Source organism: Delphinus delphis, chromosome 3 (genome assembly GCF_949987515.2).
Source record: "Delphinus delphis chromosome 3, mDelDel1.2, whole genome shotgun sequence".
NCBI lineage: Eukaryota > Metazoa > Chordata > Mammalia > Artiodactyla > Delphinidae > Delphinus > Delphinus delphis.
The window spans coordinates 143,540,342-143,558,324 of record NC_082685.1 but is presented as its reverse complement, the minus strand read 5'-3'; the positions used below and the strand labels follow the sequence as shown (position 1 = coordinate 143,558,324).

Sequence of the window (17,983 nt, the reverse complement as noted above, 5' to 3'; positions counted from 1 at the left end):
AATTAGCAAAATCTGAACAAGGTCTGTAGATAACTGTACTGTATCAATGTTAATTTCTTTATTTTGATCACATTGTACTTGGTTATGTAAAAAACATCTTTATTCTTAGAAAATACACACTGAAACACTGAGAGGTAAAGAGGTTATCATGTCTGGATTTAACTCTGAAAAGATAAAGGAAAAATACGTATACAGATAGAAGAAGATAAAGCAAATGAATAAGGTAAAATGTTAACATTTAAGGAATCTGGGTGAAGGGCATATGGGAATTCTTTGTATTATTCTGGCAACTTTTTGTTAAGTCTGACTTTAGGCAAAAAAAAAAAAAAAGTTAAAGAAAAAAAAAAGAAGAAAACTCACAAAATTGAAAAGGTTATACTTCATTCATTGAAGAGTTGAGCTCCTGGCTCACTCTAAATCTTTTCAACTCTACTCACAGGATAGTTCCTGGTGATTTCAATATCCACACAGGTGATCCTCCTTTCAATACCCTGGTCTTTCACTTCCTCGACCTACTCTCCTCCAATGAGTCTGTCCTCCAGCTTACCTCAACTACTCATCCTTTAAATCTTTTATTACCGATAACTCCAACCCTTATAATCTCATTAAAGAATAGGATCCCTGTCCCCAAGCAACACCTTCATCTACTATTCCAGCTCCACTGACTGACTTTACCCTGACTGACAGTCCATTTATTCTACTACATTTTTCTTGCCACTTAACCTGATGTCCTTATTACTTTCTTTACCCAGCTCAGGTTCCATAGTCTTTGAGGATAATCACTCTCCAATATCCCAATTCTCGTGGCCTCTCTTGCTTCCCTGTACTTGCTAAGCTAAACCATGCTCTGGTTAGATTCAACTCCTTGGCTACCCTGAGCCTGCACCCATGGAACTGCACATTGCAAGAGTAAGACACGCAACTCTTCTGACTCATCTCACTTCAAATTCTTAATCAATAGCTTCAAGTGGATCCTGAGCACTGCTTGGCTAGCGTACTATAATTCACCAATCTTCTCCCATGCCTACTCTCCCTAAGCAACTATTTTGCGCCTTCTTTCCTCAAATTTCCAAAATCTCTTGCCCTATAATTACTCTCAGCATTTCACTGAGAAAACAGAAGCTGGAAGAACAGAACCTCCCCAAGTGCCCGCCACTACATCTTTTCACATCTGCTCAAGTATATTTGTGCTTTACCTCCTAAACTAAGGCCTTTCTCCTCACTATTCACTATTTCCCTTTTCATCTCACCTGTAAATGTACATTGTCTCAGCCATTCTCTTCTGTCTCAACATATTTCCTCGAAGGTGTCATTTGCAAATTACATGCAATAATTTCTCTTGACCCTACCACTCTCCTTCAGCTACTCCCTCTTTATTCCCTTTTATACAGAAAACATTTTGAGAGTTTTCTATTGTGTCTCTAACTGCTTTCCCTCGTTTTTCTTTCAAATTTCGATCAGGCTTTTTCACCCTTCCCCCCACTTCATTTCTCTGAAATCCCACTGTCAAGTCTTAATATTCATAATAATCTACCTATCTGAAACATTTGAAAAGGTACTTTATACAACCTTTTTCTCAAAACATTTCACTCTCCTGGTTTTCCTCCTATCTCACCGGCCATTCTTTTTCTAGTCTTTTCTGCTGGTTCCTCCGCATCAACTTGATGTCTAAATTGGCAGTACCTCAGGCTTGGTCCTCAGATTTTCTCTTTTCTCTATCCCATTACTTCTTCACTGACTTTATCCTAACCCATGGCCCACCTATACATTAATGATACCCTAATTTATATTTGCAGAGCAGACTTCTTCCTTGAACTCCAATATCTACAGCCAACTACCTACTCAGCATCCTGTTCATACCTTTATGTATATATTGCCTGTTTTTCTCACTCTGCAAGGGCAGGAATTTTTGTCTTTTTTGTTCACTGATATATACCAAGCACCCAACAATTCACAGCATATATAGGCTCAAATGTTTGTTGAATGAATGAAAACAAGTATCACATCATTCCTTTATTTAATTAAAAAAAAAAGATCTTCATTGAGACATGTGTTATGGCCATTATGTTTTCATACTCAAGACCAAACATGTAAAATAAAATCAAGGGAACTTAACAGTTTATTTGAATAAATAAGGTAAACAGAAGTTCTAATACTGTGACACTTTGATATTTTCATTAAGTTCTTCATACTAAATTTGATAACATTTGAAGAAAGTGTCATAAATAATCATAAAGGAGAATAAAATAATTATGACTATTGAATGTAGGTTTTGTATATAGACTAATAAATGTAAGTAATCAAAGAGGACATCTTAGGGGAACATTTTAGTAGTATGTCAAGACTAAAGAAGAGATCCACGCTTATGATATAAAACTGCTTAAAATTCTAATTGTTTTAAGTATATATTATGTATACAAGATATGCTTGATGTATTGCATATATTTTTGCATAGAATTTTGGTTATCTGTGAAGAAAGTGGAAGCTAATAGTTTATATGTTATATGACAAGTAAAATAGTTTTTGGGGGGAGGTTTATCAAATACATAGTATTACCATATGGCATAAGTCAAATAACACAATTATAATTTAACTTTGCATTGGTGAAAATATACACTTTTCATCAGAAAAATTATCAGCATTAAACTTTGAAATGTACATCAAATTACATACCAACTGTAGGATTATAAAAATACTGAATAATTCTATTTTCTGGCTCCGGCGATTGAAAGGTATGAACAAACTGACAAGTAGCACTAGTTTCATTTTTTGCTACATCTTCTAGATAAAATGCTTGTTCCAAAAGAATCTGCCATTGTACTTGAGTTCGACGGTGTCTCTGAACTGAATAAATCACCTAACAAAGAGAGCGGGGGTATACCTGTCAGTGTTCTGATCCAACAGTGATTCAACTCCCCACTAAGGAGCATGTTTTGGTTGTCACAACAATAGGAAAGGGGTCGTGGCATTTACTGGGTGGAGTCAAGGATGTTAATATTCTATAATACATATAACACTCATGCTTAGTGAATAGTTCTCCCTCCCCAAATTCCAACAGTAACCATGTCGAGAAAAACAAAGTTAAAACACTTCAAAGAATAACGATAAGGACAGGATCAAAGGAAGTTTCTGATACACATTCACTCAAACTTCCTTTTTTGTGGGCAGTAATTACAAATCTAACTAAAATCATCAGAAGGTAAAAAGGCTATATAAAGTTACCTGTTTATGTAGTTTTACCAGACTCTTTTCACTTGGATAGGTATTATGTTTTTCATCAAAATCTTCGTAATCATCCATGTTCCTACCCATTTTTTCCTGATACTCTACAGGGCACTACAAGGAATGAGTAGATTTTTAGAAATTTTATTTGCAAAAAAGATAAAAATTTTATTTTTATTAAAAATCTTTCATTCTGGAGCATATCTAATTTTCTTGTAAACATCTTCCAGATTTGAAGTCGTCTACACCACTATTAGTCATTTATTACCTCTATGAACTTGGGCAAGTTGGTTAACCTCCCTGAATAGATCTCAAAAGGTAGCAAATATAAGAGAAATGTAGAGAATTGATTCTCATGACTATCATCTTAACCAAAAGGAGCACTAGCTAATAATTAGTATAACAGATTTAAAATATAGGAAAAGAACTGGACAGCCATATGCAAAAAAAGGAAACTAAACCGCTATTGCATACCATACATAAAAATCAACCCAAAATGGATTAAAGACTTGACTGTAAGACATGAAACCATAAAAATCCCAGAAGAAAATATAGGCAGGATGCTCTCTGACATTGGTCTTAGCAATATCTTTCTAGATATGTCTCCTCAGGCAAGGGAAGCAAAAGCAAAAATAGACAAATGTGATTATAACAAACTAAAAAGCTTCTGCACAGCAAAGGAAACCATCAATAAAATGAAAAGACAACCTACCAAATGAGAGAATATATTTACAAATGATATATCCAATAGGAGGTTAACATCCAAAATATATAAAGAACTCATACAACTCAACAATGAACAAACAACTTGATTGAAAAATGGGCAGGGGAGCCGAATAGATATTTTCCAAAGAAGACATACAGGTGGCCAACAAGTGCATGAAAAGATGTTCAACATCACTAATTATTCAAGAAATGCAAATCAAAACCACAATGAGATTATCACCTCATACCTGTCAGAATGGCTATTATCAAAACGACAAGAAATAACAAGTGTTGGTGAAGATGTGGCGAACACAGAACCCTCATACACTATTGGTGGGAATGTAAATTGGTGCAGCCGCTATGGAAAACAGTATGGAGAGTCCTCATAAAATTAAGACTACGGGGCTTCCCTGGTGGCGCAGTGGTTGAGAGTCCGCCTGCCGATGCAGGGGACATGGGTTCATGCCCTGGTCCGGGAAGATCCCACATGCCACAGAGCAGCTGGGCCCGTGAGCCATGGCCGCTGAGCCTGCGCATCTGGAGCCTGTGCTCTGCAACGGGAGAGGCCACAACAGTGAGAGGCCCACGTACCGCAAAAAAAAAGAAAAAAAGACTACAACTACTGTATGATCTAGCTATCCCGCCTCTAGGAATTTATCCAAAGAATATAAAAATACTAATCCTAAAGGATATCTGCACCCCCATGTTCACTGCAGCATTATTTACAATAGCCAAGATAAACAATCTAAGTGCCCATCAGTGAATGAATGGATAAAGAAGATGTGATACACACACACACACACACACACACACACACACACACACACACAGGGGAATACTACTCAGCCATTAAAAAAAAGATAAAATCTTGTCATCTGTAACAACATGGATGGACCTTGAGGGTATTATGCTAAGTGAAATAAGTCAGATGAAGACAAATACCATAGGATTCAACTCATATGGGAAATATAAAAAGCTGATAAACAAACAAAAAGAAAATAAATGAATAAACCAAACCAAATAAAAACAAACATGTAGATACAGAGAACAGAGTAGTAGTGGGGGTTAGGGTGAAATGGGTAAAGGGGATCCACTGTATGGTGACTGATGGAAAATAAATTTTTGGTGATAAGGATGGTATAGGGTATCTAGAAGTAGAAATATAATGTACACACAAAACTCATATAATGTTATAAATCAATGTTACCTCAATAAAAAAATAAAGGCTTACATATAAGTCTTTAAAAATAAAGTAAACTAAATACAAGAAAAGGAATAGTTCAGGGGTTCTGTGGTTGCAGAGAAGACAATTGGGGAACTCATTTCTGGAATAATCATTTTCGGAAGTATATGAATACCTCTAATTCAATACTAATGCATCAAAACCTTAACTGTATGGTTTCTTATTAAATATCTGTATTAAATATCTCATAATGTCATTCATTTTATGAAATATATTGTAAAATACCATGTACAAAGCTGATTAAATGTGATTATTGAGGACCTAATTTATTTCCTTATAGGAAATACGCTTTTAGTGACCACATTTCATGACACTTTTTTTTTTTCCCCGGTACGCGGGCCTCTCACTGTTGTGGCCTCTCCCGTTGCAGAGCACAGGCTCCGGACACGCAGGCTCAGCGGCCATGGCTCACGGGCCCAGCCGCTCCGCAGCACGTGGGATCTTCCCGGACCGGGGCACTAACCTGTGTCCCCTGCATCGGCAAGCGGACTCTCAACCACTGCGCCACCAGGGAAGCCCTTAATGACACTTTTACAACCTATAAAGGTCCATCTCCATCAATGTGTCACGGCAATCATTTTACATTATTTAACATAACCTCTATAGCCACATTTCAATGGAAAATACTGCCAATAAATAATGTTAAACCTATAGTAACAAAAGAACAAATTCTATGTACAAATTACTATGGGTTTATGGTTAATATTGTCATGAAAATGGAAAGGAGTTGGAAGACTTCAATCATAGGCTGTTTGCATACTTTTCTGATGCTTTTATTATAATATAGTATGTAAATTTACATTTCAAAAGAAAATAGATGAGAATATTATTTAATTACCTTTTTAAGTATTGTGTCAACACATTTTCTCAGTGGGTGGTTATACTTGATGCTCTCATTCACTTTACGAACTTCCTATGAAAACAGTAAGAGAAATAAAAATATTTCCATTTCTGTAGATTAGATGTTTCAAATCAGGATGCTCTAGGTACTATATATATTCTCACAAGTTTAGTTCCAACCCAAATTACTCAGCATATAATAAAGTTCTATTCTCTGAATAAAAACTCTTAAGAACACAAATAAAAACACAAAATTATAGAACAGCTATACCTATACCCTCACACTTTTTATAACTTTCTAGATTTACTGCCTTACCATTTGCTTACTTGGTACACAGAGATGAATAAACATTATAAAAAGTCATGAAGGATCAGGCAAACTGAGATTCTAAAAGAACAGGACTGCGTTTCTCCATCTTGTTCCTCAAGTTCAATTATCTCATTACCTAAAATACAGCAGAGAAACCAGAGGAAGCAGAACAGGCTAAAAATGTCACAAAGCACCTGCTCCTTTCCAATGAGAGAGTACTTTACAGCAGTCACAACTAATGATTCATCCCACATTTTTAAAATTAAGAGTTCACTATGTGCCAGCACTGTGCTAGGTGTAAGGTCACCACAATCCATACTGGAGGGTGGAGTGGGAAGACATGGTGCTATAAGTCTTTCACTAAGATTGCAGTGTGGTGATGAGATAATTAAATCAACAATTTAATGCATATGAAAGAAATAAAGGGATTAGAGAAGGGAATCTTTAGAATCAGTAGTTCTAAAAGAATCACGATATTCTATAATATAAATGAAATTTTTGAGAAGGTTGGAACCACTGTTCTAGGAAGAAGAAACAGCATGTTCAAAGGCTGGGAGGCAAGAGTGAACCAACCAGGATATTAAAAATAACAGTCTGATTATAGAGCAGAGGATGGCCTTAAGAGATGTAAAACTGGGGGGCAGGGAAACCATAGGGCATATAGAAAAAGTTGTGAAAAAGTATAACGTATATGGAAAAAAAATCACTATCCTTAATATATGGAGAGCTCTTAAAAATCAAAAGAAAAATGGGAAGATACAGAAGAAATGCAATTGGCCAATAAATATCTGAAAAGATGTTCAATCCCACTAAAAAAAACTACAACTTTTTAAAATGAGGACAGTTTTCTTGTAAAATTATAAAAAACTGCTCTTATATAATGAGGTAAGATTGCGGGGGAAAAGGCCTCCCTATACACAGCAAAATGTGATGTAATCTATTTGGAAGATAATTTAGCAATATCCATCAAAATTTAAAATATGCAGACCCCATGAATAATCTGTACCAACAGACACTGCTCCTGTCAAAGAGCTTAGCTTAGTGAAGAAAACAGACATTATTCAAATAGAAATGGTGTGAAAACTGCTGTATAATCTAGTGTGGAAGACTTTCTGATGAACCAATTACTTAAACTGAGATAAAAAGCTAAACTGAGGATAGGAGTCAGCTGATCAAAGGGAGGAGGGAAGAATATTCCAGACAGAGGGACAGCATGTACCAAGGCCTCCAAGCAGAAGTGAACAAGGAGTTTCAGGAAAAGAAACTCCAGTGACTAACGGGAAAGGAGAGCAAGGGTCTGCGCTGTGCTTGATCAGGCTGTAGAGTAAGAGCAAAGTATTCCAGAAGGCCTTAATAGCATTTCATTTTGAGGTCAATGAGTAAGGCCTAAAACCGGAATGACAGGACTTGGGTTTTTAAAAGGTGCTTGAAGCATCACTACATTACACTCTTCCATTTCTAAGCTATCTTAAAGTTTTGTTGACTAGTTAGCATAACTTTGAATACAAACTATACAGTCTGATTATATATTATATATGAAAATCATATTTTTCCTCTAAATTCTTTAGCATATTAAACAAAAGCAAGTACTGGAACATTGATATTTGCTATATCTTATAAATTTAAGTTTCCTTCAAGGTTTATAATTTTTATAAAGTGTGGAATGTATTTGAATAATAGCTTATTTTCTTCATATCAAATAACATAACTTTGAACTCTGTCATTATTGTGCCCAATCAATTCTTTACCAGACAAAATATATCAAGTCAGACTAAAAGGCAATTTTCAGTGGAATAAGTAGCTATTTGTCCCTCTCCAAATCCTCTACCTTGAAAAATGACAGCAGGTAGAGGTGACCTCTGGCCATCTAGCAAAAATTCCTTTTGAATGGTTTGACATGGCTTATAAGTTTTATTAATGCTTCAAAGAAAAGTAACAGACACACAGATGTATACATTCACTCCACAGAAAACATATCATAAAACACTAAACTGGTTTTTATAAAACTGCATTTGGAAGATTTTATGGATAGATGAAAAATATAATTAGTAATTACCAGAAAAATAAAAAAAGGTGAGTGTGATCTCTTAAAAGATGTATTCAAAACCAGTGGATTTTAAAAGTTTTCTCTCAAACTAAGTTATCAGTATTCTTGTCCATGCTTTATTCTGCGCACCTCCATCAGACTGATTATCCTAAACCACATACAGGATCATGTCTCTTCCCTGCATGCAAGGTGTCAATGATTCCTCACTGATTTCAAAATACACTGAACTTTTGAGTCCGACATTCAAGGCCGTGCTATCTGGCTATCTATCTTTCAAACCTTGTAAACTTTATCTTTTATCTTATGCATAATTAATTTGGTTTTAAAACCTCCTGATACCTGACCAGAATGCTGTCAGCTATGAAAATTCTACCCATTCTTCAAGGCCCAGGTCATATTTCACTTCCTTCATTTCACCTCTTCCTCTAAGCGAAATTTCTCTACACTAGAGCATGTATCATTTACAGTGCATTTATCATATACTGTGAGGGACTGTACAATTTTCTACTCTAGACCGTTAGTATCCTAATGGCCAGTTCCACATAGCACTTAACATGGCAGGAAGACACTAGGTATTTAAAAAATGATGAAAAAAATTTCTCCACAAGTTTATAAGTTTTCAGACATTCAGAAAAACAGGAAGGATCCCAAATGCCCTTTAAACATATGGACAAAGAAATTCATACCTGCTAAATCATGCATTTTTTGAGGGGGCAAAAAAGGGCTAGAGTTCTCTTGCTATGTATGTGGACTTCCTGCTATTTTCAAAAGCTCCATTAAGAAAAGAGTACTTTCTTACCATATAAAAATGGATCAAATTAACATTTTGTACACCTTAAATTTACACAATGTTTTACATCAGATATATTCAATAAAAAGAGTGGTTTCTTAGTTACATGGAAAAATTTCTCTAATCTAAATTTTTTTAAATCCCTCACACCTTAAACCTACACTAAAATAGCAAAGAAGGCATCAATTCTAATCCTTAATTTTCCACATCCTATTTCTAAGTAGAGGACTCCCATTTAACAACAACAACAACAACAAAATCTATCTTTATTCACTGAAGATTCCTCCTAGCAAAATCCAGATCTAAAATAAACTGCATTTAATTTATACTTGGTCAAGGAAGTTTGAATGAACTGGTGAAATCCATATTCCTTAAATCTGAAACAACTGAATTTAATACCAACTTTTGAGGGGAACGTTATCAAATTTAAATGATCTCCTTTTAATTATTTTATTATCAAATATAAATTTTCAAATATTTTTTCAAAATTCAAAATTTCAAATATATCAAATATAAAAAATAACAAATTAACTTCCTTTGAAAAATGTAATAATATCCATCACATGCTTAAGGAAATGTAATAGAGTATTATTTACAGGAGATTTACTGCTATATTTTGAATCAATGTCTTCTGCTACAGTTTTTAACATTTTATAAATAAATGCAAGAAGTCAACATAAAAATTTTCAACCACAATTAAAGAATCAGTATCCATTCTTTTGTTCATTTATTCATTCACTTAAAAATGGCTGCTGAGTATCTAAGAATCTGGAGGACCAAAGAAGGTGTTTTGGGTTGAACTGTGCTCCCCCCAAAATCATATGTTGATGTCTCAAGCCCCAGTACCTTAGAATGTAATCTTGTCTGGGAATAGGGTTGTTGCAGATATAACTGGTTAAATTATGATAAGGTCATACTGGAATGGGGTGGGCCCATAATCTGTCTGGTGTCCCTATAAAAAGAGGAAATTTGGACACAGGCACACAGGGAGAATATCATGTGAATATGAAGACAGAGATCTATAATACAAGCCAAGGAACACCAAAGATTGTCAGTTAACTACCAGAAGATAGAAGAGAGGTATGGTACAAATTTCCCTACAGCCCTCTAAAGGAACCAACCCTGCTGACACCTTGATCTTGGATTTTCAGCCCCCAGAGCTCTGAAACAACAGATTTCTGTTGTTTAAACCACATAGTTCATGGTACTTTGTTATGGCAGCCCCAGGAAACTAACACAGAAGCCTCCGCTGAAGAATTCTCACTTGTTTTGAGACCCGAAAATGAAGTAGGAATTAGCTAAAGAGACTGGAGAAATGAGCGTTCCAAGAGTTTGGGAATAGCATACTCAAAGGCAGAATAGAGTGCCAACGAACGTAACGGTTAAGAGCAGGGGTCGGCAAACCAGATCCAATCAGGCCCACCATCTGTTCTTGTTTGAACACATCCATTCCTCATTCATTGATATACTGTCTGTGGCTGCTTTCATGCTACAGTGATGGAGTAGTTGCAACAGAGACCATATGGCACAGAAAGCCTAAAATATTTACTATCTGGCCCTTTACCGAAAGCTTGTCAATCCCTGTTAAAGCATGAACTAGAGTCATAGTGGCTCTATCACTCAGTAGCCATGTGAACATGGCAAACTCACCCTCTCTGTGTCTCATTTTCATTTATTAAACAAGGGTAAAAAATTCTCCCTTATAAGGTTGTTTTGAGAATTAAATGTATTAATATATATAAAGTGCTTAGAAAGTCATAGGCAAATATGTGACTCTACATACTTGTTTGCCTACATACTTGTTTGCTATTATCATCACCATTATTAAGTTTGAGGAACCAAAGTTGACCAGCATGGGGAAGACAGAGAGATAAGAGAGAGCTAGACGTGGGCCAAATCATGTTTTGGTAGGCCACATTACAGCATTTTGCTTTACTCTAAAGTGAACGAAAGCCTTCAACATAAGGTTTTATGCTGAAGAATAACATTATTGGAATAGCATATTTGTGCAGAAGAGCAAAATTTGAGGTGACTACAACCTTTTTTAAAATCAACAACGAAATTATTAAACAGCAAAATTTTATAATTTGTTGTATTTTTTGTGTATATTATTGAAATTTAATACTTTCAATAACTTTGTGAAGTTGGTTCAAGTCATATGAATTTTACAAGTGACTAAAATGAAGTACCTTATTAAGATTACAGACAGGAAACGAAACTTAGGGACACAAATTCCCATGTATATTGGTCTCTAAAGAGGTTTCCAGACTTGGTGGGATTACTTTGGGTCATATTTTCAGGAAGATGCGTCCTTTAATTTCTATTTTCACTTCTACTATGTCACGGTAACCATATAACTTATCATCTAGTCTGGGAAACTTTTGAGTCTTAACTTTGAACTATTAAAAGTTAACCCAGGGGACTTACCTGGTGGTCTAGTGCTAAAGAATCCACCTTGCAATGCAGGGGACATGGGTTTGATCCCTGGTCAGGGAACTAAGATCCCACCTGCTGCGGGGCAACTAAGCCCGCGCACCACAACTACTGAGCTAGCGTGCCTCAACTAGAGCCCCCGTGCCGCAAATTACAGAGTCCACATGCCACAACTACAGAGCCCACGTGCCCTGGAGCCTGCACACCACAACAAGAGAGAGCAAACCCGCACATCACAACTAGAGAAGCCCGTGCACCACAACGAAGAGTCCGCGCAGCACAATGAAAGATCCTTCATGCCTCAACGAAGATCCCGCGTGCTGCAACTAAGACCTGGCGTGGCCAAAAACATAAATAAAATAAAAATAAAAGTCACCCCAAGACAACAAGCATAACACTGCACTGCTGAATATATTCTCCCTGCATCTCTGCCGGTTAGAGGATGGAGATGATATCTCATGAAGCTGAACTGCCAATAAGAAGTCATTCAAATGGATGAGACATCCTTAATAACTGTACATCACCAAATTTTTATTCTAAAGCCCATCAGTGTGCCAACAACAACAAAACCAACAGTATATCCAAAAGGAGATACACACAACTTGATGACTGTTGACTCCACGGTTTAAAGTTACTTACCTCCATGACATCTTCTAAAGTCTCTTCTGCATCTGCTTTCTCCGTCATCAATTTGGCTGCCTTAAAATAAGTTTTCATAAGTAGATAACCTCTTTTTGCTCCATTCCAGTATGAGCGAGGGATTTCTACCAAGCCATACCCCAACAACAACACCAGAAGAAAAAGACCCCATGTATTTGCAGCAGCTATCCCAATTGTCTGAAGCTGGTTCCTAAGGAAGAAAACATAAGCAGATAGCTGTGATAGATAAATTTTTGCAACAAAAATGTTAAATGGAACTAGTGTTAAATGTTTTCTCAGAAAACAACTGCCCTACAAGATGGCTCCAATTTTATATGAAAAAATTCGACCTTCAAATCCTCAGCTACTCTTTTAGTAACAGCATATAACGTGTTTTAATGAAAAGTTAGAGTGTGACTGCAGAAATAGACTTTAACACAGGAAACACGGCTTCTATTATAGTTAAAATTAGAATCTAGGAAAATTCATGGCAAGAATTATCCTGAAAAAAATATATTTTTCATTAGGTGCTTTCTTATTTAATATTAACCAAGAGAAGCCTGAAAAAAATTTTAAGCCTGAAAAAATTTTAACTTGTTTTAAGGCAGATGCACGCAAACCTCAAGAATGCAACAGTAAGGATTATCATTGCCACTCCATTCCTAAACTTCTCAGCTCTGACTCTTCACGTATAACAGACCACAAGTATAATACAGATTTCAATTTTATTGCAATGATAAATTCAAAGTTAAAGAGAAATATGCCCTCAAATTATAGTCAGAACAAAAGAAAAGTATTCACAAGTTCCAATGAGAAAGAAATCTAGGTATTTAGTCATACACAAAATTTGAAAGTCTATCATAAAATCATGGGAGTTAATACTTTTAACATATAGCTCTTAGACAAAGCATCAGTCCCTTGTCCAATATGTATATTCAAAGATGTTATTCCATATTTTCCTTCTTAGTAATATATATTATTATGATGTTCTTCTGGGGGAATCTATAAAACATATAATGGTAGGTTTCTCAAGGAAATGTTTGTTAACCTGCATATGAGATAAAAATTAATTTTCAAAAATGCAACTGTATACAGAAACAATGTTAAGAACATGGTTTTTCTTACCATTCTAAGTGCAAGTGTGGGTTTACAGCTACATAAATTAAAAACGCTCCAAAAATCAGCAAGTAGGTGCCATAATAGATTGCATTCTCAATCAGTGCAGTTTTGATCTTTCCAGTAATGGAAAACCCTCCTGATCTTGCATACGACTGCATAAAAGGTAACAGAATCCTGGATGATAAGAAAGAATATGATTAAAAAACACTTGACATGTCTGTATAATCTCAAAATACTGAAAATATGTGAATCTCAATTTTAATGTGCAGTTCTTTTCATGAATAATATGATTTTGAGTAATAATTAATACTGAACCAAACTATAATAGATAGCTGAATATTTTCCTAGTATTAAATTTTGGGGAGAGCAAAGCACATTCCTGGGAGCAAAAGGAGGCCACGATGACCAAGAGAGAGTACAACAGTATGCGTGGCTTAAAATGAATCTAAAAAAAGGCCTTCAATGCTTTTATGAATAATTTAGATTGCATCCAAAGAATAATGAGGAATCATTTTCTTTAACGGAAAGGAGACATGATCAAATTTCAGTTTTCTAAGGACTGATAAAGCTTCAACATGGAGAATGTACTTAAATGGAACAAAACTGGAACTATTTAGAGAGGGTAAGGGGTGGTGCTGTGCTAAGAAGCAGGAGAGAGTATACTGATGTTGAAGTAGCTAGGACACATCCCAAAGGAGGTGCACAGGAAGTAGCTTTTAGAGTCATCACCATATCAATGGTAGTGAAACAACATCAGTAGATGAAAGCTGGAAGGGTGAGTATATAGAATGAATGAGGGGCTTCCCTGGTGGTGCAGTGGTTAAGAATCCGCCCGCCAATGCAGGGGACACAGGTTCAAGCCCTGGTCTGGAAAGATCCCACATGCACAGAGCAACTAAGCCCATGTGCCAAAACTACTGAGCCTGCACTCTAGAGCCCATGAGCCACAACTACTGAAGCCCGCGCGCCTAGAGCCCATGCTCCGCAGCAAGAGAAGCCACTGCAATGAGAAGCCCGCGCACCACAACAAAGAGTAGCCCCCACTCGCTGCAACTAGAGAAAGCCCGTGCGCAGCAATGAAGACCCAACACAGCCAAAAATAAAATAAATTTAAAATAAATAAATTTAAAAAAACAGAAACTGATTTAGAATGAATGATAAGGAAAGATATGAGACGAACCCCTGAGAAATATCAACTTTTAAAGGAAAGGCCAACAAACAGGAGAGACCAGCAAAGGAAACTGAGAGAGCAGTCAAGAGTTACAGAAGAAAACTAAGGAGTATATGGAGCAGAAACCAGAAGAAAGTATTTGAAAGGGAGAGAGAAAACAATAGAATCAAATGCTGCCAAGAGGTCAAGTAAATTAAGAGCTTGTATGTGCGAGTGGAGAAGGGAGGGTAGAAAATACGGTTCAATGGGTTGCGGAAAGGGTAAGCAGTGAGCAAATGGAGACACTGATGCAGACAATTCAAGAAGTTTGGCTGGGTAGGATAAACTATGGTATACTCACAAAATGGAACGTTTTACAGAAATAAAAAAGAAAAGAATACTGAGACATACAACATAGAAGAATCTTCCAAATATGTGCGCAAAAAGAGAGAGGCAAAAAAGTACATACTATATAAGTCCATATTTATAAAGTTGAAAAGCAGGCAAAACTAATCTATGGTGATCAAAGTCAGAATCATGGTTACCTTTGGGGAGCATAATGACTGGGAGAGAAGTATGAGGGAAGCTTCGGGGGATATTGTTCATGTTCTATATCATGATCTGGGTGCTGATTACATGGGTGTATTCACTTTGAAAAAAGTCAAACTAAACACGATCTGTGCAATTTACTGTACTAATTCATACTCAAAAAAAGTCTCTCTTAAAAAATTCAGCTGTGATGAGTAGATCATTGAGGGGGAAGATAGAAAACTGGAAAGGGTTCTGATTTGAGACAGTTTTGTTTTGTTTTTAAAGATGAGAGAATTGTACATGCTTGGTTGAAACTGGAAGCTAGAAGTATAAGTAACGAGAGCTGAAAGGGATGGGTCCATACTTCAGGAAGAGGGACTCTTCCATTCTTGGAGGGAAAGAAAGAAAGGATGGGAAGGTAGGTAGGTTTGCTGGTAAGAAGCTGAAAAGAGCTGCCATCTGATGACTTCTTTTTTCACTGGGAGGCAGGAAGTAAAGTCATCTGCAATGAGAAAAGGCGATTGTTTCTAGGATGTGAGAGAGAGTCACAAAGGGAAGAGCTGAGGTTTGTAGTGATTGGAAAGATTTGTTGTGGAGAATGAAGAGCAAGCAGACGAGAGAAACAAAAGATGAAAGTCTGGCAATGTTGAGGGCCTAGTCAAGTTCAGTGAACATGCTACAGGGGCACTACCCTCTGCTATGTGATTTTTTCTCTTGCAATGTTCACCACCTCCAGTTTTAGAGCTTAGTTACCCGCATAATATCTAAAATGCTCAGTAGGCAGTGGAAAAAGTATGAGTCTGGAGCACAGCAGAAAGACAAAGCTATATCAGGTAGAAAGAACGATCTGGAATGCATCACAGGTTAATGAAACCATGGCTATAATTAAAGTTGTTCAGGGAGAGTCAGATAACAAGATGACCAAAGATGGGACCCTAGGGAACACCAACCTTTAGGAAATGCGCCACAGAAATGGAGCCCATAAAGGAAATTCAGAAGGTTGGGCGAAGCACATAGAAAGAAAACCAGGGGATAATGATGACCTTAGCAAGAGAGCATTTTCACGTAACAATGGGACTTGAAGAAAACTGAACTGAAGAATGTCCAGAGAGAAGGCAATTACTAAAAGGGAATGGTGACGAGGAGAATTTTTTGTTTCTGTTCTCTATTTCTTCTTTTTTTCTTTTCATTCCTTTTAAGATGTGAGAGACCCGAATGAGCAGAAAGAGACAGGATACAGATTTGAGGGAAAAAAAGTGACACTTGAATAAATTCTAAAATATGAAAGTTCACTGGAAAAATAATCACTTTTAAAAATTTAGCCAAAGTATCAAAAATTTTATCCTTCACTACCACTTACCATGTTAAAAATTGTGATGTCCAATATACTACCCTCCAGAAAATTGGCATGATTCCATCAGGAATATAACTCCATGGCTTGAAACACGGACGTTGGCTATTTAATAACAATTTAAAGCCAATTAATCATAAATGATTATTTACATGAATTGCACAATTAATTTGTGTGTGGCAAAGTTCACTTATATTCAGATTTTAAATTATTGATTCTAATTTGTAAAATTTCATAGAAAACTTAAAATTCAAAGCTGACTGTTGAAAAAACATACAAAAAGGGAATAAAACTGTTTTAAAGAGGAATGCATTTAAATTTTCAACTTTCAGTGTTTTTTTTAGTCATTGAGTAAAAGAGGACAGAATGTTCTAATAGATTAATAAAGTGACAGTCTTTAAAAGCAAATGCATCATGAAATCAAATCTCTGATTTGGTTACCTTTAGGGTTGATGATTACCTTTAAGATACACACTCACCCCATTTGTGGGGCTGGTTATGGCAGGAAGGAGAGAAAGACGTTAGGTGATTAATCCCTAGAAACTGGAACCCTAACTCATCAGTCATATAGCATATCTCCTATGGAGATAGATGCCAGCATCTATACATAATTCTGTTTGAAGTTTCTGAATATATGTGTATCTGCCCATAGATTCTTCCAGTAATAGCCTGCCTAGACTGTAAGGCTATCCTTTAGTCCAAGGGCTTCCAACAATCCACAATGGCTCTTCAAAAGGGAATAACAACTACATTTAAAATTTACCCTTATCCAGCTTTGATAAAAAAAAAATAAAATAAAAGCTGCATAAAGAAGCATGCAAACACCACTTAAAGCATTGGTAAAAGCTATAACCAATATTTGTTAGTTTTTTACTTGGAAGTTTGATATGAATTCAATATAACCTTTTGATAATTTGAACTTTATTCTCAATCTAAAACTATAATGATATCAAAGGATGTGCAATCTGAAAGGAATATCCTACATACAGAATAATCTCCTCGTCCTTTATTACAACCTTGTAAATTAAGGCAAATGAGAAAATGCATGCCCCATTTTTTTTTGGATCGGGGAGAGGCTGAGAGGAAAAACAGCTTTTGGAAGTTACTTTCTTAGTAAGGGACTAAAAAAAATCAGGTCTTCTCCAAGCTTCTCATTAGCATCTACTGAAAGGCCTTGTTTACCAATATCTAAAATTTATTTAAGATTTAAACTTAAGGGGCTTCCCGGGTGGCGCAGCAGTTGAGAGTCCGCCTGCCAATGCAGGGGACACGGGTTCGTGCCCTGGTCCGGGAAGATCCCACATGCCGCAGAGCGGCTGGGCCCGTGAGCCATGGCCGCTGAGCCTGCGCGTCTGGAGCCTGTGCTCCGCAACGGGAGAGGCCACAACAGTGAGAGGCCCGCATACCGCAAAAAAAAAAAAAAAAAAAAAAAGAAAAAGAAAAAAAAGATTTAAACTTAAATAAGATACAAGGTAATTAAAAGTCTATTAGCAAAGGATGAAGAAGGGAGGTGAATAGAGAACAAGGATAAACTTTTATAAATATAAAATCCAGATGGTAAAAACCGACAAGTTTTAAACAAATTGCCCCCTACAATATTAAA

At 36.3% G+C, this 17,983-nt stretch overlaps 1 protein-coding gene across 3 annotated transcripts in view; it reads right to left on the bottom strand.

Annotated features, from left to right (window-relative positions):
* Positions 1 to 17,983, bottom strand: part of LMBRD2 (LMBR1 domain containing 2) — a 56,103-nt gene that overhangs the window by 27,375 nt on the left and 10,745 nt on the right. For all 3 annotated transcript variants that reach the window (XM_060009593.1, XM_060009594.1, XM_060009595.1), the window contains 6 exons: positions 16,390 to 16,485; positions 13,355 to 13,522; positions 12,230 to 12,440; positions 6,009 to 6,083; positions 3,223 to 3,336; positions 2,674 to 2,857 (listed from right to left, as the gene is read on the bottom strand). In XM_060009593.1, the coding sequence (XP_059865576.1) occupies positions 2,674 to 2,857; positions 3,223 to 3,336; positions 6,009 to 6,083; positions 12,230 to 12,440; positions 13,355 to 13,522; positions 16,390 to 16,485 (848 nt within the window). The remainder of the gene's footprint in view (positions 1 to 2,673; positions 2,858 to 3,222; positions 3,337 to 6,008; positions 6,084 to 12,229; positions 12,441 to 13,354; positions 13,523 to 16,389; positions 16,486 to 17,983) is intronic.